The 25,032-nt window shown below is 44.1% G+C and overlaps 1 protein-coding gene across 2 annotated transcripts in view; it reads right to left on the bottom strand.

Moving 5' to 3' along the window:
- Positions 1–4,081: 4,081 nt before the first annotated feature.
- AHCYL1 (adenosylhomocysteinase like 1) overlaps positions 4,082–25,032 on the bottom strand; it is a 45,156-nt gene continuing 24,205 nt past the window's right edge. The window contains exons 2-17 of one of the 2 annotated variants that reach the window (XM_056123231.1): positions 20,195–20,306; positions 16,047–16,190; positions 15,041–15,141; positions 14,532–14,634; positions 12,889–12,983; positions 12,221–12,327; positions 11,279–11,395; positions 10,960–11,023; positions 10,144–10,232; positions 9,729–9,799; positions 9,188–9,282; positions 9,004–9,102; positions 8,551–8,619; positions 8,122–8,200; positions 6,686–6,806; positions 4,082–6,119 (exon numbers count right to left, since the gene is read on the bottom strand). In XM_056123231.1, the coding sequence (XP_055979206.1) occupies positions 6,113–6,119; positions 6,686–6,806; positions 8,122–8,200; positions 8,551–8,619; positions 9,004–9,102; positions 9,188–9,282; positions 9,729–9,799; positions 10,144–10,232; positions 10,960–11,023; positions 11,279–11,395; positions 12,221–12,327; positions 12,889–12,983; positions 14,532–14,634; positions 15,041–15,141; positions 16,047–16,190; positions 20,195–20,306 (1,473 nt within the window). In that variant the 3' untranslated portion in view covers positions 4,082–6,112. Of the gene's footprint in view, positions 6,120–6,681; positions 6,807–8,121; positions 8,201–8,550; positions 8,620–9,003; positions 9,103–9,187; positions 9,283–9,728; positions 9,800–10,143; positions 10,233–10,959; positions 11,024–11,278; positions 11,396–12,220; positions 12,328–12,888; positions 12,984–14,531; positions 14,635–15,040; positions 15,142–16,046; positions 16,191–20,194; positions 20,307–25,032 lie in introns of those variants that run through there. The other variant, XM_056123232.1, reaches the window with a different exon arrangement.

The following is a 25,032-nucleotide window of genomic DNA, read 5'->3' as shown; positions in this document are numbered from 1 at the left end:
CAACTAGCAAATATTCTAAGCATTAGGGACCTTTGCTAGCAACTATTCAATTTTGCCATAGCCACATGATGTAGCCACAGCCACTGGAGAAATGAAAGCAGCTATAAACACTATTTGTAGTCATAAAACATTGAATTTCATGTAATTTGCATGTGCCACAAAATCTGTCATGATGATTTTTTCTTTTCTTTTTTTTTTTTTTTTTTGGTCCACACACACAGTGGTGCATAGGTGTTACTCCTGGTTCTGCACTCAGGAGTAACTCCTGGCAGACTCGGGGCCCATACGGGATGCCAGGGATCAAACATGGGTTGACAGCATGCAAGGCAAGCATGGCAAGCTGTGCTCTCTTGCTTTGGCCCCTATAAGTCATGGTTTTATAAGCCATTTAGCAAAGTGAAAGCGTTCTTACACTATGAACTGAACAAACATAGGCAGTGAGCCAATGTTTGATGCAGAAGAGGGCTGTAGTTTGCTGACCCTTGCTCTAACAAGGATTTCACAATAGAAGCAGCTTGCCAATTCTTGTTTCACTTTTTCGGTTTTGTGTTTGGGCTACACCCAGCGGTGCTCAGGGGTTACTCCTGGCTCTGTGTTCAAGGATTACTCCTGGTGAGCTCAGGGAACCATATGGGATGCTGGGGACCAAATCTGGGTAAGTTGTGAGCAAGGCAAACACTCTCCCTGCAGTACGACTGCTCTGGCCCCGTTGCTTTACATTTTTTTAAATTTATTTTTTCTTGTATTTAGACACAGCGGGTAGGGCTTTTGCCTTGCCTGCAGCCAACATGGTCGACCTGAGTTCGATTCCTCCACCCCTCGGACAGCCCAGCAAGCTACTGAGAGTATCTCACCCGCACGGCAAAGCCTGGCAAGCTCCCCGTGACATAATCGATATGCCAAACACAGTAACAAGTCTCACAGTTACTGGGCCCGCTTGAGCAAATCGATGAACAACGGGAGGACAATGCCACCGATTTATGTAGCCATCTCAGGCATGCTGGTCCCTCCTCTACTCCCACCAACTCATGTCCCATCCCTCCATGCTAATTCCCAAGAGCCTCCCACCCCCAAGCCTGTCTCCTTGACGGTTAGGAGTTTGATTGATGCCATTTGGGTCCCATGCTTACAGCAGTGTTGGATCTAGTGGCTTAGATCATTTCTATTTTTGAATTTTGGGCTGGTGATACTCAGGGATTACTTCTGGCTCTGCAGTCAGGGATCACTCCTGGTGGGCTCCAGGGACCACGTGGTGCCAGGGATTGACCCCGGGTGGCCATGTGCAAGATAAATCTCTAATGGCTGGACTACGGTCCCAGCCCCTAGTTATTCAGATCTATACAGACACTTCAGCTATGCACCACAGATGAGCTGCAGACCTCTGACCCCCTGCCCCTACATTACTTCCTCTTCCTTTCCTTGCCCCACCCCCCTTTGTTTCTCTCCGAGGGGAAGAGGTGGTAACCGTGGGTGTAACTGGAGGGGTCTTTCTCCAGTTACTCATTTAAAGACAGATTTCCAGTCTGTTTTCTCAAAAGGGGGCGGCAGGCCCTGCAAGTCTGGAAACATGTTCTCGGCCTTTGTTTGCTACTAGCTGATAAGTTCCATAAAATCTATTCAACCACAATTTTGGAGCAGGAGGAGTATGAAGAAGTCCTTAACAGTGTGTAAATTTACCCAATTTAGACAGTACAAACTTTAGGATTGATTAAGACTTTGATGTGAGTAAAGAAACAATTTTCGAATTTCCCCTTGCCTCAATCAAATCAAATCCTTAAGTGGATTGTTTTGTGCCATACCTGCTCAGGAATCTCTCCTGGCGGGACTCAGGGGACCCATATGCTGTGCTGGGGATAAACCTGGGGTCAGTTGCATGCAAGGCAAATGCCTTAGGCTCCTTTTCCTGAGGCTTGAAGTGCATGCTTTTCAGGAGCAAGCACTGTATCATGGGAACTCCGAATGTGGTCAAGTTTTCAGCGATTGGCACCCTTAGTATTTGTTCTCCAGTGAAATGAAAGGATAAACAATTGGGGCAACAACAAAGAATGAACAACTGTTGTTGCTATTACTCTTGGAAATTCCTACTTACAATGTCCTGTCCTGCACTGGCTGCAGTGTACTTCTCAAAGTCTAAAGACATTTCATTTTATATTTTGACAACACGGAACCTAAACATGTGTCCTCCACATGGGCTACAGATACCTTTGTATGGAAACATGAAGAGATTATGTGTAGGTTGCACTTTTCAAGGCGCCCAACTATGGGGCTTCAGGGGTGCCACACAGGAGCCATGGGTCACTCATGAGGCAAAAATTCACCCACCACATCTCTTTCCATTGCCACAGCAGCTAGCTGAGACTGGCCACACTGCACTCGGCCATTCGGCCCTCACCCTCAGCAGGGGTCCTTACTTGGACTTCTCCCTCCAGAGTCTGCTTTGTCACTCCATCATTTTCCAAAAAATACATCTGTGCTTCCTGGCTCATAATCTACTTGTCCTGTCCTGCTATATAATCAATCAATCTATATAAGCTATTTCTCCAGAATCTGGGTTTTCAGTGGGACTATAGTGCCTAAACCCAGAGATTGGAGGTTTAGGCTGCTGGGAGGAGGGAGTCTGCTGCCCGTGTTGGCTTTCTCAGTGAGGGAAGGCTTGTGTGGCGTACTTCACACATACTTCCTGCTGAAATTCATGGGTTCACACCAGTATCTCCTACTCAAACCCAACACCAGAGTGCATTGAGGCTTTCTGCTGAGAAAGCTGACTTCCATTGTCCTTAAGTGCTTGTATTTCTTTGATCCAATCTATCTTCCTACTACGCACTGCTATCCTTCGCCTATGGAGCTGCCACCCCACCCCACTGAGGGAGACTCACCCCCAGCTCCCACCCACAAACAGCCGCCAAGGATCCATAGACATGATGACCTGGTTCTACTGAATGACGCGGCTGAATCGTGAGTAGAGAGAATTGAATTTTGAATTTTGTGGTAAATCCCACCAAGAACAGATCTTCTCATTGATTGTCACTGATGTTTCCCATGTATATAAGGCAGATAGCAACCCCGAAAACCTGATTTTGAGCAACTCTAAGGTCAACAGTTCATTTGACTTCTTTACAGTCAAAGATTTCTATTCAAGTTATTCCCCCCACCCCATAACAGACACCTTTTGTACATCCAGAAAGTCATTAGACCCACAAGACAGTGAGAACAGTTTAAACTATAATTAGGCAATAGGATACCTCAAATTTGAATTAAATGCAGGGATTAAGGTCTCACAATTTAAAAACATTGGCATCAGCCTTGTTTGAGGTCAATGCACAAGATATAAAATGTACTACTTTTTAATAATATTAATATACCATTAAGCCAGAGAGCATTGAAACTTCAGAGGGAAAGGTGTGAAGGGGCCCTTGGGGTGGGAGGTGGTTGGGTTTTGGGGCCACAGCCAGCATTGTTCAGGGGACCAGAAATGATGCAAGGACCATAAATGAGACCTTAATCCCTGCATTTAATTAAACTGGGGTTGGCTGCATGCAAAGCAAGTGCCTTACCCTCTCTAAATTGTCTCTCTGGTCCTTGGGTACTTGGAGTCCTTTCATAAGGATGTGGGTTAAAGTACAGTGTTGGAAGGAGACTGGAAAAGTGAAGGCCTGAGGCTGAAGCAACCTGCATCTGCTTCTTGAAAGTACACTATAGTGAGTGTGCTGATCAGAATGCCAAGAACACAAATCCTAAGGCATCTGTGAAGATCTCAGAATCCAACTGGGTCTCCATGGACTAGGTCCTTAAGGGGCTTTTTAGTGTTACTGTTGTCTGGGTTACACCTGATAGTACTCAGGGCTGACTCCTGGCTCTACACTCAGGTATCACTCTTGTCAGAGCTGAGGGACCACACAGGATGACAGGGTTCAAACCTGGGCCAGGTGCATGCAAAGCAAACTCCCTACCTGCTGTGCTATGGCTCCGGCCCCCGTTTTTGTCAGATACTGCCAACTGATCCAGGAATTGTCCCACCCAGAAAACAGGTTCCAATGAAGTTCTTCTGCTCAATCAAGAATAACCCAAGATTCCAATAAGCTCTTATCATTTTAATTGACTTTAATGATTATTGCTCATCTGCAAGGATTAATATTGCATTCATTAAAAATCATTCAATATAAAATAAACTTGTTCCTCCCAAGTTGCTCTGCACACGCTTCCTCTGATGCCAGATATCTTCCCAGTGTCCTTTGTTCCATGGCTTGACAGAGATGGAGCCCTACCCCATCACTTCTGTGGACACAGTAGTAGACGTGGGAGCAGGAGGCAGGCCAGAGGGCAGCAGGACCAGGGTCCTTCCCTCCGCCAGAGCTGACCCGATAGAGACCACTGCTGGCCAGGTTACCTCACCGACAAGTATATGGTGTTCCGATTGGCTGGTTACATGCCCTGGGAAAAGGGCTTGAACTGTTAGGATTTACAGAGAAGAAAGCATGGTCACATTGGCAAGGGTGGGTGAACTGGAAAGGGGAAAAAAATTTGGCAAGACTGTTGTCCCCTGCAAGGCATCTAACAGGGTGAAGGCTTTCCTTTCGTGGATTTCTGCTTCTAAGGTCTCTCTCTGCTCAGTGGTAAGAGAGAAACAAAAAGTTCTAGTACCTGGCATTAATGCCTGACTCAACGCTGAAGGGTCACAAGTTAGAACAAGTTGAGTGCTTAGATCCTGGGTGATTATGTATTCAGCGCTCATCAGACCATGCGGAAACGCTGGTGAGCAGGGTGCGTGGCACAGGAACACAGCGCGCAGGTGTGAGAGAGCCTCTCTGGCTTCCTCCAGAACAGAGCCAGGCCACAGCCGGGACTGTCTCTATGCACAAACTGCCTTTCAGATCTAGGTTCATAAGCCTTTTTGTGATTTAAAAAAAAAGAAAAAGAAAAAAAAAAGAACCCCCCTCCCCCCAAACCCCAAAACAGTACCACTTCTCTAAGACAAATGTTAACATAGGGACTTAAGTCCCGGAAAAGTTCTATGGAACTAGCGAACCCTCAGCCTGGCCCAATTGTGCCTTCTCTTTCCCATTACATCTATCTTCCTTTAAATATTTTAGGTTTGCAGAAGCATAGCTGATCAGAAATTTGCACTTAAAGGATAAATCCTAAAGATCGAGCTCAGTGCTTTACACCAAATAATGGCTCAAGGAATTTGACTTCAGCAGAAGCTTTATGGGGCAGATCTGACTGAACTTGCTCTTGCGGGCCCAGCTGATGGTTGCTATAAACTATGGGCTAGAAATGAGACTGGATCAGAGTGTGAGCCCAGCATTTTTCTGGACCTTCCTCGCACTCTAAGCTCCAAAGGTTCAAAAGAGAAACTGATCACAATCACCGAGTAGTTCCTCAGTGTCAACAATAAAATCTGTCTTAAAAAGAATTTCTTTTGGGTACAACAGAAATAAATGCTAAGGATCAAAATTCAATCTAGTAAGAGTGGTCTGGTCACAAAACCTGAAAAAATGAAAATGTGTGCTGGAAAGTGTGGAAGGGCTGTACTATGTCCAAGTAGCCCTAATGAATCATAAGAAACACTATTACCCATCTCGGAACCAGACAGATCACCTTCTCACAGGAAACGGGGCTTGGAACATCCAGGGGAAATGAACGCGCACCACCTAATCTGACCTACCTAGAAGGCAGGTCCCATCCCTGCTCCTCCTCCGAAGAGAAGAACGCTGATAGCAGCTAAGAAACGGGCCCTTCTATGGCAAGTGTAGACACTGCAGGTCGTTCCACACAGAAGGTGCCTTTATGTTTCTGCTTAATAAGGTACCCCATTAAGATTGAAATCCGCAGAAATAGGAAAGAATGGATCATCTTTCTGGACTGGGAGAGTGAAATCCTTCTTAAGGACTAGGGTAAGGAACCTTGAACCAGTTCCATCTAAAGAGCCATGAAGCAGGTTCCTGTGTGGTCTGTAGAATTTGGACAGTGAGATGGAAAAAACAAGGATGAAATGATAGGAAAACAAATCAAGAGGAAAGAAAGGAGTAAGAAGAAAATAAAAGTTGTTTTTAAAAATATTTCTTATAGAGTTGCGTGGTTCATGTAGACTGGTCCTCAGTAATATGGTCCATTAGTATCTGTAACGAGAAAGACTGCTTGGTTAGCATCTTCTGCATCAAAGTCTGAAAACAAGAATCCTTAATAGAACAGGCTCTCCAGGCTGCCCCTGGCCCTAGCTTCTGCAGTCCCTGGGGTCATTCTTCCTTGTGGTTCTGTAGGTTTCTGGCAATGCCATCTCTGGTTTTGTCTCCTGTTCCCTGATAAACATTTTAGAACACAACAACCCTATCCAAAGCCAACTGTATCAGAATCTCTATGAAGCTGCAAGTTTAGATAACTCTTTGTCTTCAGATCACACCTGGGAATCACTCGTGGCAGGCTTGATCATATGGGATGCTGGGAATTGAGACGGGATTGGCTGCATGCAAGGCAGAGGACCATCTCTCTGCCCCCAGGTCTCTGACTTTTTTACATCTATCACTTGGCATACAATTTTTCTGCCTATCCTGTTAGCTCGGAGCAGAGTAGTTGTCTTCAAACTCAAGTATTTAAGAAATACCTGATTCAAGATATTTAAAAATGCCATTTAAGATAGCTGGCTAGCCTGGGTGAAGAGTCTTTCGTATGTGGTCTCCTGGATTACCTGTAATAATTGGGTTTGAATGGCCCATTTTTGTTGAGTCCCAGATATTTTGCTTGGTCATCTGTCAATTCTGTCAGGTGGGCATCAAATGATGGCAGGTGCAAGCTGGCAACGTATTCATCTAGGAAGAAGAAAATGGCCAGGGGACAGGCTCAGTTTCAAATGTGCCTCTCAGGGTATAACCCACCACTATTTTCCTTTCAAGCATAGTTAAAAAAGAGGACGGGGTAGACAGAATAACTTTGAAAGAACCCACAACTTGAAATATTTGCTTAATTTAAATTAAAAAAAATTCTTTCAAGTTGCCCTTCTGGCAGGATATTTCTCTGAATATACTGAAAGAATCATGTTGCCAGGGTTACAAAATGGAGGGAATTTGGACCGTGAGCCTCCTCTAGTAACGTTTTTAGCCTCACTTCAGAGGCCATGTGCTATTCTTACCTTCCTATGGAAAATCCTCAAATTAATTCTAATCGAATTATGAATCAAAGTAGACACAAATAAGTGCAAGAGGGTCTTGCCACATTAACACTTACTTAGACCCATGTAGGCCTCAAATCTTACCATGAATCTCTAAAGCAGCCAGCAAAAATTTATTAGTTTTCCACAGATAAGCTTCCTTAGCTTCACTTTTATGAACATGACTACATTTGGGGGAAGGGGCTCAAGCAGTGCTCAGGGGCCCAGGGGCCACTCTTGGTGATGATTTAATGCAAGGGTATAAGGATGAGTGCTGTGAGTGCGCTGCCATGCCAAGGACCACCAGGGCTTCTCACAGAATGCTCCGGGCCATGTGATACCAGGAATCGACATATGCAAGTCTCTGCTCTAGTCCTTGGACTATCACACTTCAGTGCCTGAATGTGGCTTTTTAATAAACTTCTCTGATGTAAGCTCTGGGAGGGTTTGAGAAACAAGTGGTTCCGTTTTAGGAAGACACAGTTTTGGGTCGATTGCTGAGATGTGGGAAGTGGGCCCCACCGTTCAGGAAGGTGAAGTAGAGACTATGTCTCATCAGCAAGGCCTGCCTGTCCTGGAGTGACAAGAGGGTTGTTTGCACATCTACATGTGGGTGAACAAGAAAACTGTTGATTCCTCATCTTGGTCCTGGGCTAAGCTCACTGGTAAGTGGGATGCTCACTTCATATGATTATTAAGAATAAACACATGAACCCACACACTGTGTTAAGCACTTTACTCACTAGCTATAATTCTTGTTAGAATACTGTTTTATATATATATATATATATATAATTTTCCTCGCTTTATTGATAGAGAAACTTAGGCTGAAGTCATGGAGATTAGAACCTACCCTGAGGTTCAACCCTTAGTGCCAGAACAGGAATCTGAAGTGCTTAGCAATGATTGTCGTGATATTCATTTTGATAAAGCTATCAACAGTGGGGACAGAGCAGGGTTCACTGGCTTTCACTCACCCATTTTCTTAGGAAGCAAGTATACATCTTGTTTGTACCGTCCCTCAGGTGCGTTATAGAGTTCTATCAGTGCCAAAGCCTAAGGGGAGGAAAGAAGGTCCAAAGATAAAGACGCTTCTTAGCGTGCTCTATCTGCACACCGGCACCCAGGCCAAGGCCCCTGATACACACCCACACACAGCAAGAGGAGTCTTTGGTGTTTTGTTACTTTTAGGTCCAACTAGGCCGTTATGCTGTTGTTCTTAACTGAAACAGCCACAGCCCACACTGACTGCCTGACACCCGAGGAAGCCAGAGTCCTGACAGCTTGTGTGGCCTCACAAAGAACAGCTTGACAAGCACACAGCAGAGAACTCCCTCCTGCTAGGACCTGGGCCTAGGGCAGCTGCATTAAGCCCCGCGCAGGAGAGCAGGAAGCCAGTCGCATACCTGGGTGGTGGCTGTGATGGACAGAACAAAGGTGGGAACAGTGGAGCAGCTCAGGTTGAGCAGCCGCCCCTGAAAAGCAGACCAGAGGCCAGTGGTGAGCTGTGTTAGCCATTTATCTCAGATCCCAATGTCGCGCAAGCCCTCTCGACGTAGGACGTAAAGGAAGAGCTACAGTTCCACATCTGAACTCAGCATTTTATCTTATTTTCTGCCAAGCCCACTCGGGACTGCCAATCTCAAGAACCAGTCGTGGCTGGAAGAGAACACGTCACTTGGAAGAAAGCAGATCTTTTTTGAGGGGTTCTATTTTTGGGACCTGACCATGTGGGAGGCACACCTCTCCACAAAGACAACTGGACCCAGCATTTCCCCGCTCTTTACCCCACCCTGCCAGGGGCTCTAACCGCTCTGCTTCTATGGCACTACTGGCGCCTGCCCGGCCCGACTGTATACCTCTGCCAGCAGGACGACGCGCTTGCCGTCCGGCCAGATGACATGGTCCACCTGAGAACGGACTCGCTCCCAGGTCAGCTCTGGCGTGCGGAGGCTAGTCTGAAAGAGAACAGAGCTGACTGTGGCCACGAGGGGAGGAAGAGGAGGCAAGCCCAGCAACCAAGGAATCTGCGAGGAGCCTTACAACATCAATTTCCGTGTTGGAGTGGCCCATATTGCACACGATACAACTGTTCTTCATGCGGTCCAAGTGCTCCCGTGTTACTACGTTTTTATTTCCTGAAATAAAAAAGGAGGCTCACTGAGGAAAGAGATGCAGGCACTCACTGGTCTTCGGTCAAATGGGAGCAGGATGGCTTGCAGGCACCAAGGAATATACACCAAGAGAAAAGGAGAGTGTCTGCTCTTCAGACTCTAATGAGAGCTAGGCAGCAGCAAGAGCTATCGAGGAAAGAGTCTTTGTTCCAGGAGATATATTCAAGGTCTGGTTTACTCTAGCTCTGAGACCTCTGGGCACAGGGTGAGGTCTGCCACCCTGCTGTACTCAGGGACTACTCCTGATCTTGCTTGGGGACCATGTGGGCCTGGGACTCCTGTGAACCAGGCCTCAGCATGCAATGCATGAAGATAAACACAGGTCTTACCGACTCTGCAGAAAGTCAGCCAGACTACTTTCAAGAGGTGGCCTCAGAGCGAGATCTGCACACCAGAGCATTGATAATTACCTGTGCAAGTTATTACGACATCCACTTGCCGGATAACTTCATTTAGCTTTACCACCCTGAACCCATCCATGCTGGAAGAAAAGGAAGGAACACACTGAGCAAGCAAGGGGCAGTGGAAAAGTATGACATAAAATAAGACAATTAAAAACTCAGGCTAAGTGACATGCTGTGCTAAACGATATGCACTGGCCTCGTCAGACTCCCCATGATTCCATCTAGGAAGGGAAAATGCCTAGAGGCTCTAGGAGTGCCCTAGGGTTTCAAGGAAAGGAACAGGGCAATCCCTGATTTCCTCCTTGCCAAGATTTCCTCCTTGCCAACTCTGCTTCTGTGAAGCAGAGTTGACACAATGAATCGTGAACGTCCAGAACTGTGAAGTACCCAGCACCCAAAAGCACTCCTGCTCTACTCTTACCAGGCCTGCAGCGCACATATGGGGTCAATCTCTGTGATGTAGACGATGGCTCCGAGGGCTTTGAGAGCAGCACAGCAACCCTTTCCCACCTACAGAGCACAAGAAAGAAGTCAGCTTGCTGGGCCACTTTGGCACAGGATACGGCAGGGAGATGCTGGGAGATAGGAACCCGCCAACCCCATTATCTAATGAGCCCTTGCAGGGATGAGCAGAGCTCAGAATAAGCAGCATTTCATATTTCATAGCAAGGGCAGGGGCTTGAGACAATGAGATCAAGAAAGCGTTAATCATTTGGGAAAAAGTACCAAGAAAAGAGCAACTGTGACCTCTAGTTTCTTGTTCTAGAAAAACTGTAATAACTCTTGTGAGGTATTATAACCTATTACAGTGGCAACCAAGCAACTGACGACTTCTGTGGGTTATTGTTGATGACATAAAATTTCCTGTCACCTATTTTTAGATAACTAATTACATGCCACACCAGCAACTTTCACTACAATGCTAATATTTGTGGGGCTAATATGCTAGAAATATATTCCCTTGAGTTAAGACATCAAAAGTGACTACTAAGTGTAGGGGAAAATGACGATTGCATTGCATTCCACAAGACAAAGTAGTAAAATCTGAAAGGTCAACCCACTCTATCCCCTAAAGTTATGAATTCAAATAAAAATCCTGCTATTATTTTGAGATGTAGTATATAAGTATATTATCTATTATTTAAAAGCCGGCAACAGTAACTCCACTGTCAGCACAAGTTCCCTTCATACAACACTTCCAGTAAGTCCATGGAACGACAGACACCGAACTATTTACCTCACCATAGCCACACACCACCACTTGTTTCCCACCAAACATCACATCTGTGGTCCTCTTCAAGCTGTGGAAACAGACAAGGGCTCAACTCAAACATTATGAGCTCAAGACAGTTCCTCTGCCCCAAATCACAGATGTGGGGTACCACCTCACAAGAACTTCGGCTGAAGTTGGGTGGACTCGATACTTGACCTTTTTCACAAACTAAAAGCCAAAGACCAGGCAACAAGACTGCAGTGCCAGCCCTCTGACCTGAACCCAACCCAACTGAAGCCGCGAGAGTTTCGAGTTTGCATAATACCTCTATCTTGTAACCTACCCATCCAAAATGGATTCTCGGCAGCAATATAGGTTATCAAACTTCTGTTTGGTAACAGAATCATTGACGTTCATGGCTGGAACACAGAGCTTCCCTGCTTTGGAGAGCTGATAGAGCCTAAGTGGAAAAGTCAGAAAACAAAAAACAAAAACAAAAGCAAAGTTAGCTGGTGAAACATAATTAAAAAAAAAAATCTACCTAATTCTCTTCCAGTGACATGCTGCCCCCAATCTTAGTCGCTGCTCAAGGCTGCGAGTAAACAGGAGTGTTTTGCTTCCTGGTCATCTCTCCTCACTTTCCGTTTCTACCCTTCCTCCCGCTAGACTTTATTCTTAGCAAAAGGAAAAAAACCAAACTTTCGACTGAAGAAAGTTTACTTTTCTTCCAGGAAGGGGTGCAGTTCCTTAGACCAGCATTTTCTTGACCTTTAAAAACCCATGTTTACTTTTGACAAAGACTCCTAAGGATTCTGACACGGTTCCCTATGAGCGTGCGTGTCTGTAGCTGTGAGCACCCGCAATACGCTTCCAACTGTGAAGCCCTTCTCAGGTATCTTTTAGGTAGCTTGACAAGTCAAGAATATTTTGCTAATTTTTATTTTTGCAGTGTATAATGTATATTTCTGAATAGAATTTATTCGTCTTTTAATCATAAAATTAAACTACAATATTGAATACAGTTCATTCCTATTTCCCCAACTCCCACTCCACGAAGTTGAAAATCACTCAGTGGAATAAATGGGAGAGAAAAAATGTGTAAAACAGAATTTGAAGTAATTTCCTTTTAGGGTCTCCTTGATTTTTCAAAAGCTGTAACTCCAACGTTTTACTCAATGAATACACTCCCAGTACTACAATCTGAACAACAGCCCTACAACCTAACAAAGACCAGCAGACTCTGCTGAGGCAAGGACACAAGGGCAGCTACTCCAGAATCTGTTACCTGTGAACACCAGTCACGCTCTCTTCCACAATGCCTCGGATCTTCTTAAACACGTTTGGGTACTTCTTATAAACCCAGTGGGTTAAGTCTCCCCCATCATCCAGGATCTACAGAACAGCCAGAAGACTTCTATGGGCATTCAGGCTGCTAGAGCTGGGGGGAACTTTGAACCCACTTTTGTACTAGCAGGAGAGCCCTGTACGTTTTGGAAGAGCAATTCCTAGAGCTCTGTGGTGCAGGTTTAGACAGTGGAAACAAATTTGTTGGTGTAAAGTGGCTAAAAGGACTCCTAAATTTGATCTGGGCTATAGTGAAGAGTTTTAGGCTACCCACAGACTCATTTTAGTCTAGAGTATTAAGATATACAGCCCCTTTGAACGCAAAAGGAGAGCGGGGGCAGGAAGGAAAACAACCAGAACCCTATTCCAAAGAGGTACCACATAATTGTGTTCTACTTCATTCTACCACACTGTGTTCTGTTAGTCTTACCCTTCCCCCACCTTGTGATTCAGCACTCAGACCCATTCTGCATAGGTATCAAGATAAACACTTTAGCACCAAGTCAGTGCATAAGACCAAACGTCCAAACATATATAGGGAATTATGCTTTTAGGGAAAAAAGGAAACAAATCTACTGTTGAAAGTTTGGGCTGGATATGAATTATTACCATGTTGGCTTGCCACCCATCCATGTTCACACAGCGGTCAATACACCACCAGAAGTCATCTTCCGACTCGCCCTTCCAAGCAAACACTGCAACTCCTGTAGAAACAGAAACAAATTGGCTGACTTCTACTGAGAGTCTGTCCTAGTACCGACACCGGATTCTGAAACTCACGTGTGGGGGAAAAAAAGGACACAGAAATTTTATTTGGAGAAACATAAAATAGCACTTTTAGTTCAAAAGTTGAAAATCTAAGGGATTTTAATTTTGAAAGTATTCTGCAACTTTAGTATCATTATTTGAAAAATTTAGTTATTATTATAAAGTTACTAAATTATTTACGACTGGGTTTCAGATATACCATGTTTCAACAAGGATCCCTTCACCAGTGTCCACTTCCCTGTACCAAACCTCTCCTTCCTAACCTTCTCCTGCAATTCTGGAACTTATTCTTTCCAAGCACAAATGCTACCACCTTCTACTTGGAACTCAATCCTATAGAGATAAATGAAGTGGAAATCAAAACAAGACTGTTCACTGGGACATTATTTCTTTAGTGATCATCTCAAAACAACCTAAATGTTCAATATTCAGAAAATGGTGATGTCAAATCACAAGGTCATATTACTATTACAAATGACGCTGTCAGTTTTCAGTGGCATGGACATCTATTTCTGAAATGTTTGATATTTAAGTTGAAAACTACATACATACTGAGTAAATGAAAAAAGGAAAGCTGTCTGCTTTTATCTAGGTACAGAGAGATTTCTTAAAAAATCATCTACATTTCCCGCAGTAAACATCAGAAAAAAAGTACATTAGAAAAAAAAAGTATTACAAAGTTGTTCTCTGATGATCCTAGAAAGATGGGAAACCTTAAAGAAAAATCATGGAGACTTTACTCTAAACCTTTTAACTATTAGAATAATTTCAGGGTGATTAGGTCAGGGAGTGCCCACACATAACCTCAGGGGTTAAGGACAGTGAAGCAGTCCTGAAGCCAAGGGCACACAAGGGGGTCTCTGAAGCACAGGGAAGTGGATGCCCCAGATGCCTCCACTCTCCGCTGCTGGTCTGAACTGAAAGGGCCACTACCCACAAATAAAACTCGGAGAGTATGGTCACCGTTCCCCCACAAATGATTTCATAATGAGTTGAACTCATGAGCTAGTCATATGTATCACTGGGGGTGGAGGAGGTGGGGGCATACCTGGCAGTGTTTGGGCTTCCTCCTGGCTATGCTTTATATATTTTCAGCACAATGCTGTACACCAAATTATCACATATATGAACATCAATAGAAAAAGGTACTGTATTTGTTCTATCAAGAATGATGAAACTTTCAATAAAAGGAGAGAGACTAAGTTCAGTTATACTACTTATACAGATATTCTTCATTTAACATCAATCCTGGGCATTTCCCCATGTAACAAGATTCTTCTCAGAAATAATTTTTAAGGAAAATGTAAAAATAGTTATGAATATGAGCCTTAATTTTATTATAAACTTTCTTCCTGCTGATGTTTTTATTAACATCCCAATTTTAGAGACCACAGGCATATACAACACTATAATGATAACTGATACGTGAAAATTATGTTTAGGTAATAATTTTGAGGCTAAGTTGGTGAGAGAGCTAAACTTACCGGCCTCAGCCAGAGCGGCAGCTACTTCATTCTGAGTGGAGTAGATGTTGCAAGCAGACCAGCGGCACTGAGCCCCCAGTGCACACAGAGTCTCAATCAACACCTACGAGTATGGATAGAAAACAGGGTGAGGAGGAGCAGGGCTCCACAGATGTGGCAAAGAGGCAAATACCCACCAATTCTGAGGCAGCAGGTGCCAGACTAGGAAGTCAGTCACAAAAGTATGATCCTCATGAAGACCAATGTGTTAACCTGGCTTTATTCAAAAGATAGATACCTTTCCAAGTCTTAACATTTTTACAAAACAATCATTTTGCAAATCTACATCTCCCTAAGTCAGAGTTGGTAAAAGCTATTAAACCCATACAAAGGAAAAACCCCATTATTGTTTAACAACCAATACCTGATTACCTAATAGCATGTGGAAGTTGGGAAGGATGGGGCAAGCAAGGCGAGTTTCTTTTGTCCCCCTCAGCAAAAGCCCCTCTTTCCTCTCCCCACAGACTCACCGCAGTCTGGGCTGTGATGTGTGTGCAGCCCACTATTTTAGCACCAGCCAAGGGCTTCTCCCCTTGAGCACGTTTCCTGAGTGAAATCAGAGCAGACATGTCTGTGAAAGAACAGAGGATTTGAGCTAGGTCTGAACTAGCAGCATCACTGAGTCTGGTCTGGGGCTGCTGACATGGTGAAATACGGTGCTAAGTCCTTGGAGAAAAACTACACAGATTTCGGTGATTATAGGCAGCTTCAACAACACAACAATCGAAGGACATTATTCAGTCACTTGGGTTCTCTCTTCCTCTTTTAATTCACACCTTGTATAGAGGATAGAACAATTCTCAAAACTGGTCAAAACGGCGGATAAGTCTATGCTTCATCTGCGAGGGTAGGGATGAAGCTGGCTGACAGATTCCTACTTACAATCATCAGCCCAGGAAGATAAGATTGCCCTGTTTTTCTCTGCTGTTTCACTTTACTCTGTCAATCTGTCTGGCTTCTCTATTTCTCCCTGTACAGAAGAGGTCTTCGTTATGAAACTACAGAAACAGTTAAAAGACCTTGCAGGGAACGGAGTGGGGGGAACTTAACCACTTTCACCCTTGCTCCAACAGAGGATGCCAAGACACCCAGCCCAGGTAAGTTCCTAAGCCACACCTCCTTAGCACCAAAACTTCCTACACTGAGTGCCTCTGGGAAATCTGGGTCTCTGGATCGACAGCTATGGGAGATCCCGCAGAACCGACCGCCTCTCCAAGGCTTGCTGACTCTGCAAGCAGCTCTGTGGAAACGGTGGGGGAGGCCAAAAGAACCTGCTCTATGTAATTACCACACGCTGAATACAGGAAGCGGTGAGAAAAGAATCCTGAGGCTCAAGCTCCAAACAGAGAAATCTGTTTATTTTAAAGTCCAGGATACCAGATATTCCCAGCATACTTTCAAGTCCTAAGTTGTTTGTGAATCCCAATTGCCAGTGTCCAGGTTGCTCTGCCCCTCCCCCACCCACACCCCCTTTACCTTGCTCTGCAATCTCGATCTCCCGGCGTCCAAATTCTGCCTGCTTTATGTTCTTCACACAGAAATTGCTGCTGCCCTTGGAATTAGTTTGCTGTTTCTCTCGGGGGGAAACTTCATCGTCAGAGCTATCTGTGTAGGATGCAGCTAGAGCCAGGAAAGAAGGAGGATAGAAAAACCTCAATGGTCCCAATTCTACAGAGTGCGGTCCCCAAGGGACTCTCATTTAAGAGAACACTCTTAATTGGAACCACCTTTTACGTCATCTCTGTTCTACTCCTCCAGGGTCTAAAAGATGGAACAAAGCTTCTGGATCTTTCAGTGATGCAGCCTTTTTACAAACCACCCTGAAGAGCCATACTTTGCCATTAGTACCTGTGATAATGAGTCCTGCAACGGCTCTAGTGAATCTGAGGCAACGGGTACTTGATCCCAACCTGTATTTGAACCAGGCATGGCAAAGATGGAAGAACAATTTAAGGCAGATAAGAAATGCTATTTACGGGGCTGACCAGCCTTCAATCCCCAACACTGCATATGGTCCAAATTCCACCAGGAGCACAGAGTCAGGAATAAGCCCTGATCACAGCAAGGTGTGGCCCACAAACAAAACCAAAACAAAATCTCCTAAGAAATGCTGTGCTCAGCACTGGCTCTCACTTTAAGCATCATACTCAAAGTAATATCTAGAGCAGAGCAGTGTTTCCCCTAAGAATGACGCTGACCCCTGGGGGGCGGGGTGAGGGTAGCAGCTATGGCAACAGTTAGGGGACATATTTGCTAAAAGAAGGTAGATCCGGTGGGGAACCAAGTGACTGATTTTTTTTCTGAAAAGGGGGCAGAAAGCCAAGGAAGTTTGGGAACGTGTGATTTATTAGAATCATATGAAAGGATTGTTGAAACACAGGCGGCTGAATACCACTGCCGGATTTTTTCCATTTTGCAAATCTCAGGTGGGACCCAAGAATTAGAATTTTCAACACACTCTCAAATGTTGCTGATGCAGATGCCGTAAGGATCACCTTTTGAGAATTACTAATAGGAATGGCAGTGGTAAGAAAATCTTGGGATTTTATACTATAGCAACTGAAAAAACTGAGAGACTAGCAGTTGTTTCCAACTGCCAGCCCTGAGCTCACTCAAGATGTTCAACTAAAAACCCCTTCTCGTCAAAGTGGTTTGTCCTTTCAGATAGGTAAGAGAAAACACCCCACTCCTCACCTCCCGCTCACTCTCCACTCGCTCCGATCTGGACACCCCATACAATCCCACAAGCACCACCTGGAGCAATCCCTGAGCATAGCTAGCTGTGGCCCAAAAACCAATACTAAAATCGAAGAACCAGTGTGCTCTACCCACCCACAGCTACTACAAGTCCACCTCCCATGAGGAAATTGAAACCTATCAGTTTAAAAAATTTTATTATTCTTAAAATTTGGGGCTGTAACCTGGAGGTGCTCAGGGTTCCTTCCTGGTTGTGCTGGAAGGTGCCTGGGATGGAACCCTGGTCACCCACGTGCAAGCTAAATACCATACTATTATCTCTCTGCCCACGAGGCTTTTTTTCTTTTTGGATCACACCCGGCAATGCAGGGGTTACTACTGGCTCATGCACTCAGGAATTACTCCTGGCGGTGCTCGGAGGACCATATGGGATGCTGTGCTCGGAGGACCATATGGGATGCTGGGAATCAAACCCGGGTCAGCTGCGTGCAAGGCAAATGCCGTACCCGCCGTGCTATGGCTCCAGCCCCATGCCCACTAAGCTTTTAAAAATTCCAGTAATATAATACCATCAAGATCTCTGAAAGCAGTTTAAGTGGACTGATTCAGTCCATCTTTCTTCCTCTGTAACTCACTTAAAAAATTAATCCTCCTGGGCTATAGCAATAGTACTATGGGTAGGACATTTGCCTTGCAACCACTCTACCCAGGCTTAATCCCAGACATCCCATATGGTCCCCCGAACCCACCAGGAGTGATCCATGGGTGCAGAGTCAGGAGTAAGCCCTGAGCATCTCCAGACATGGCGCCCCATCCAAAAAAATATATATGAAATAAAAACAAAACCAAAATAAAACTAATTTTCCTTATTTCTTGGTTATAATTAGCTTGCTTGTCATGGACAACCTTTTTGAAACTGTCATTTTAAGACAAGTTTTCATTAAGAAAGCATCCTAGGAGCTGGAGGGTCAGGGGACAGTACAGTGGGTAGAGAGTACAGTGGGTAAGACACTTGCCCTGCATGTGATCGATATGGGTCTAATCCCCATATATGGTCCCCTGGGCTCCACTAAGAGGATCCCCCAACGCAGAGTCAAGAGTAAGCCCTGACCACTGCCCGGTGTGGACCCAGAATAAAAGCAAGAAGAAACAAAAAAGAGTCATCATACTTAAAACCTCTTATTGCAATGTATGTGTCCATGGTAAAGATATATATTCATTTATTTCAGTATTTAACTCTGAAACTATTATTTGTTCTTTTTTTTTTCTTTCTTTTCGGGTCACACCTGGCGATGCTCAGGGGTTACTCCTGGCTTTGCACTCAGGAATCACTACTGGCAGTGATCAGGGGGCCATATGGGATGCTGGGAATCGAACCTGGGCCGGCCGCGTGCAAGGCAAATGCCCTACCCGCTGTGCTATCACTCCAGCCCCTATTATTTGTTCTAATCTGTCTGTACCACAGGAAAGAGAAAACATTTAACTTATTTATTTGTACTTTTTTGGTCCATACCTGGCAGTGCTCGGGACACTATGGGATGCCGCATGAACCAAGGCTGGACACATGCAAGGCAAATGCCCTACTCACTGTACTATCTCTTCAGCCCCAGAGAAAGGATCTTAAGAACTTTTGATCAATTTTTAAAAATATTCCTGTAATGCAAAAGCCCATTATTATTAATGCTAATAATAAAAACAATATTCTGGGGAAAGACAATGGTCCTTGGTACAAACTATTTTGCTGACAATAAAATCTCTGGTTTTGGGCAAAGCCTCAATCGTTTAATAGTATTTTCTCAGTTGAACACTGGAGGGGTTGGGTTAGATGCCTCTGGTTTACTCCAGGACTCAAATCCTTAAATTCTAAATTCTTTTCCATGTTTATTTTCTAGTATCTAAAGCTGGGAAGGACATAATCCAGATCAGAAAAGAAAATACACTCCACCCCCCACCCTTTCATTAACAGGGCTAAGGTAAGAAAGAACACACACACACACACACACACACACACACACACACACACACACCACACACAACAACACATACACACCCTCTCCTTAACAAGGCTAAGGTAAGAACACACACACAACAACAACACATACCCCCCCCCAACAAGGCTAAAGTAAGAACACACACACACACACATACACACACACACACACACACACACACACACACACACCCTCCCTCTCCTTCACATGGCTAAGGTGAAGTAAAGGTAAGGAAGAACTAGAAGGCCACAGTTGGGCCAGGGATGGAGCTCAGGGTTGAGCACACAACCTTGCATGTGCAGGGCTCTGGGCTGCTCCCAGGCACAGCAAAAATCAAGTCACTTAATTGGAATCACATTACAGGAGTGTGACTCTTTCACACTCAAGATATTAAGAGGAGAGGGAGACTGCTTACATGAGGATGTTTATTTAATTTTTATCCTATTTTTTATTCTAGTAAATAGATTAAAAAAATACATTTTTTTAAATTGCAAAATTCAGTATAAGGGACAAGAAAGAGAGCTAGGTGGCAGGGTCTATCTTATATAAAAAAATTAGAAATAAAGCTTCCCAAGTATACCTCTTTTCAAGGTCATTTCAGTCAGCCAAAATAGCACTGACTCTGCCTTTGTTAAAGTGAGTGGGTAGTCGTGGGCGCAGGAACCTGCCCTGCTCTTTCACCAACACTAGCTGGCACACACACAGTGCCCAGACCACACAGAGCGTCAGGGGAAGAAAGATGATGAAAGCCTCCTCAGCTACAAGCCTGGCTGGGGGTATTGCCATTGCCCAACCACTAATTACCAGCACTTAGCACCAAGACGGGGAGTTCTGACATGAGGCATTTTCCAATTCTAGATAGGAGGAAAAAACACTAAGCAAGGAGTTAGCTCAGGCTCGGAAACAGGGCAGAGAGACCGGGGAGGACACACCAACCTGAACTGTAGCTGTCGGTGGAGGACTGCGAGATGGAGCGAGACAGAGACCTGCGGCCAGTCTTGGTGGGAAATTTGGTGAACTCCTGCATGTCATCGGCAAACTGGATTTGCTAGATAAGAAGATGGCAAAAAGAGGGAACCGTGTAAGGATTCTATGAAATCTTCTAGTGGTTATAGCCATACACTGGCTTCCCCATCATCATGTGGCTTCTACCAGGCCAGCAACCCTCCCAGCAAAAACAGGGGTAGGCAGAGGCTAGCTCTCCCCAAAATGCCTACTGCTGCCTCCTTACATGAATTCGGCAGACTTTTCTAGCACAGGGGAATAGGAAAAGCTATACTCTGACTTCTTTTAGCATTTATCAAATGTCACAGGTCTTTTCACATTCCAGAAGTATTCTTTCTTCTTGTCACCTTGACACAGTAAATCTTTACTCTCCTTCCATCTTTATCAAAAAACTTCATATCTCACAACGCCTGTTTCTTTCCGCCCTCACCATAGAATATTCTCTTACTCTGAAGTTAGCAATGGTCTTTTTTTTTTTCTAAGAATTATGATAAAGTGCCTCAAAATGGTGACAGGAAGATAAATTTAAGTTCAATCATGTACTACAAAGTCAATGTGATATTCCCAGAACCTTCTCTATCCAATAAAATTATTTGTAATACACTGAAGAAACAGAAATTGAATTAAGTATACACACATGCTAGAATAATTCTAACAATCAGGAGTAATTTGAAGGAAGAAATAAAAACTTGGTCAACTTAGTTTACAATGTTATTTATAGGCAAATTCGTAGATGTATCTCAAGTGTAGACGACACATTCTGGTATCAAATGATTTAAACTTTCCTTCTGAATTCCTGTTTAAACTGATAAACTGTTTTCTTTAAAATAAACGTCAGCCTCCTGAAAACCAGAAATGTTTGAGAATCTGATGATCTCAATCTGAGTAAATCTGAAAATACTCCCATGGAGAATCCATTAAGTGAAGTCTTTGGTAAATGTCTGTGAAAATGTAAACCATTACAGATTAAAATCGTCTCTATAATTCTAGCAACATGGTTGTAGTCACTTTGAAGCCAGGAACAGTAAATTGCCTATTGGTTACAGCTGCAAAACATTCCCCTCTTCTGTCCTATAAACCTTCCAGTTGGGCTAGCATCGGCCAGCAGTGAAAGAATCAGGGTTAAATGTGGAGCCCTCGGGTGAGAGGGCAGTTGGGATAGAGAAGGGGCCAATATGACAATGATGGTTGAAAGGGATCGCTCTGGATGGGAGATGTGTGCTGAAGGTGGGTAAAGGAACAAATATGACAGCCTCTCAGTATATATATTACAAACCATACTGCCCAAAAAGGGGGGGGGGGGAGAGCGAGAGCGAGAGAGAGGGCGCGCCTGTCATAGAGGCAGGCTGGGGAGGTGGGTAGGAATATTGTGGTGAGAAATGTACACTATTGTAGAGATAGTTTGGAACACCGTCTGACTGAAAATCATAAAAGCTTTTTAAGTATTTCATGGTGATCCGATTAAAAAACAAACACAAAAATGTGGAACCCAGGCAGCTAACAGAAACAAATAAGAAATGGAATTAGTAGGATTCTGCAAATAATCAAGGAATACAGATCTATGTTTTCATTGAGATTAAAAGCAGAGAACAGCTGTGCAGTAAAGTATGTTCTAACTTTTATGCAGGCAACAGGCCTCAGAAAAAAACCTTTAGTCTAAGCGTACTGAAAGTCCTTCCATGACTCAATACCCAACTGGAGATGTTTGTTTGTCTTCCCTTTAAACTACCCTGTGAAATACGGAGAAGGCACTAAGCTTAAGAACAGATCCTACTGGCATAGAAGGGCAACAACTATACAGGTCCTGGAAGCTACACCAAGGCCTTGAGCACAGAAAACATTCAATAGTTAGTTGTTAGAATCAGTGGACTTTTCGTGTTTTTTCTGTAAGAGTCAACACAATTAAAAAAAAAAGTAACTATTCAAATTAGGCTACACATAATGCATCAGACCTTGAATAATACTTACCTTGGTACATTAGAAGCAGCCTTTTTAAAGTACCAATGCTTTATTATTGCTGTTGCTATTATCATTTGGCTTTTTGGATCACACCCGGCAATGCTCAGGGGTTACTCCAGCTTTGCACTAAGGAATTACTCCTGGGAGTGCTCGGGGGACCATATGGGATGCTGAGGATTGACCTGGCTCTGCCACATGGAAGGAAAATGCCCTCCCCACTCTACTATCGCTCCAGCCCTGTCATAATTATTTTTAATAGAGGTCACACCCAGAGGGGCATGGGAGGCCATGTTGTGATGGGGCTTGAACTCAGGGCCCCGCATATGCTAGGCATGGGCTCGACCACTTAAGCCATATGCCCAACCTAAAACTTAAAATAGCTTAGGAACTTTTAAACAAGAACAAAACCATGAAGTGGTCACCGGCCAGCATCTGCCTTTCTAGACAGGATTTGACACTACACGCTCATGTCACTTATGCAGTCAGCAAAGCTTGTGTCCCTGCAGAGAAAATGCGGGAGTTTCAACAGTTATTCTGCAGCCAAGAGACCACCCATGCCTTGTCAGTCTCTCCAGAGGCAGCATGGCTCTGGGCAGTGGCAGTCGGGTCTGTTCGGAAGCTGCTCTTCTCACGGCTATGATGATTCCCTTCCTTGTTCATTTTTCCCCAAAAGGCTCTGGGTGTATTTGCAGACACCACCTACCCGGGGATGAGGGAGGAAGCTGCAGTCACACTTGCAGTTTCAATGAAAAATAGAGAAGTGCTGTGGCAAGACACAAATGTGTTTCTTGAGCAACCTCAGAAGTGAATTGTCGTAATCCCACCTTGCATTAATACAGCTCATTGATAGCCAAAAGCTTAGCCAAGCCTTTCCCTTCTAAAAATATTGCAAGTAGCTCACTATGGATGAAATGTCTTTATAATCCCATCTCTCAAATAACGGACTTGAAGCAGGCAGATGGATGGCTGTCTTCCTACACCAGTACACTTGCTGGGAAGTATCTTCCTGCACCTCTTTGATAATCTTGCTGCTCATAAAGATGGTGGTTCTGCTTACAAGAAACAAGAACACCTTGCCTTCCTTCCCATCTAAGGACTGAACTTTCCCCAACGGCCATTGCTGTGGAGGACCCACATGGCCAGTTCCCTCCAGACCTGCAGCTTTAAGACTATCTTCTCCAAAGACAGACATCCTGTCTTCCTCTTGGCTTTGTACCTCCTTGAGTGTGGTGTTCACGGTGACATAAATAAAGGCTCTGCTGCCAAAAGCAATTTTTGGATATCACAAGCTCTCTATCTGGTGAAACCAGATCTCAACAATAGTCTTCAAATTGCAGCAAAAAACCATAGCATTTAAGTGGAATGTATCAGTTCAAAACAATACCCAAAAATGACTGCAAAACTGTTCTGTTTACATTAATTCCCACTATCGTGAAATTTTCCAATCATTAAGTCTACACTGGTGTGCTTTCAGTGTCCTTAAATCCGGATCTAAATATGAAGTGAGATGCAGGGAAGGGGAGTAAAGGAGGAGACAAAGTAGTCCCCCAAATATCTGAAAAATAAGAAGTTGCTAAGGAACCATTTTTTTGTTTGGCTACCCATCTCCCCATATAGATTTACTCAAAACAAGTGCACAAATTTCCATTCTTAAAATAAATATCACAGTGGAGAACGAGTAGATCATACTATTTCTCCAAACTGCACATCTATTTATAGAAAGCAACTTGCTGTGTCTTAAAAACGCAATTAAGCACCAGGCCAATTTCATGTACAAACAATCCTAAAGCATTTCTTCATATAGTTTAATATGTACAACAGCTGACTCCTTCCATGTAAAACAGAATGGAAGAACAAAAGTCGACGAAAATTTGGAGCATGTTCAGTAAGCCTAGTGTCGGAGGGCCGAAAGACTTCTGTATAGAACTGACCCCAAGAAAAAGGAATCACAGGCAATCCAAAACAATGAGAAGCCTCCAGAGAACGACTGTATAATACTCATTGAGCGGACTCCAATCACTGTCACTGTCAAACACTGTCCTCCCGTTGTTCATCGATTTTGCTCGAGCGGGCCAGTAACGTCTCCATTTTGAGACTTCTTGTTACTGTGTTTAGCATATCGAGTATGTCACGGGTAGCTTGCCAGGCTTTGCCATGCGGGAGAGATACTCTCAGTCACTTGCCGGGCTCTCCGAGAGGGGTGGAGGAATCCAACCTGGCTCGGCCGGGCTGGCTGCACACAAGGCAAACGCCCTACCACTGTGCAAATTCCAATCAATTAAAAAAAAAAAAAAGCTGAGCAAAGTTGAGAAATTCTTCCACAAATGGTCAGTCTGAGTGCTCAGATGCTAAATTGCATCACTTCCCCTTCCTCCCCAGGTCTCAGCCAATCATGCTGTCTAACTCCTGAATCCCAAAGACTCAAACTATAACATAATTATACAATGATACTATGGCCAAGGGATGATAAGCAGGATAATAATCATGGAGTATTATAGTATCTGCAGATGTCTTTTGACCCACATTATAATGAAAATGCAAATATCCATATTAGAGTTTGACTGCTTCTTCACAGGCTGTATACCAGTTTCCACAGTTTAAGCTTCTAAAAATCTGAGGGTAGGTCAGACATCTTATTAAACCTGTTTTGCTAGTGGCTAACATCTTTTAGAAAAGACCCTCCAAGGGTGAAGAACTAGATGCAAAGGTAAACAAATTATTAGGAAAACAAATCATTAAGAAGCAGAGCTTGAAAATGAGAAGATTGGGTCTTTTTATGGGGGGAACTAAAGGGAGGAGGCACTCCCAAA

Source organism: Sorex fumeus, unplaced genomic scaffold (assembly GCF_029834395.1).
Source record: "Sorex fumeus unplaced genomic scaffold, SorFum_2.1 ptg000047l, whole genome shotgun sequence".
NCBI lineage: Eukaryota > Metazoa > Chordata > Mammalia > Eulipotyphla > Soricidae > Sorex > Sorex fumeus.
Note: the sequence above shows the minus strand (reverse complement) of the source record. Positions and strands in the feature narration are given on the sequence as shown.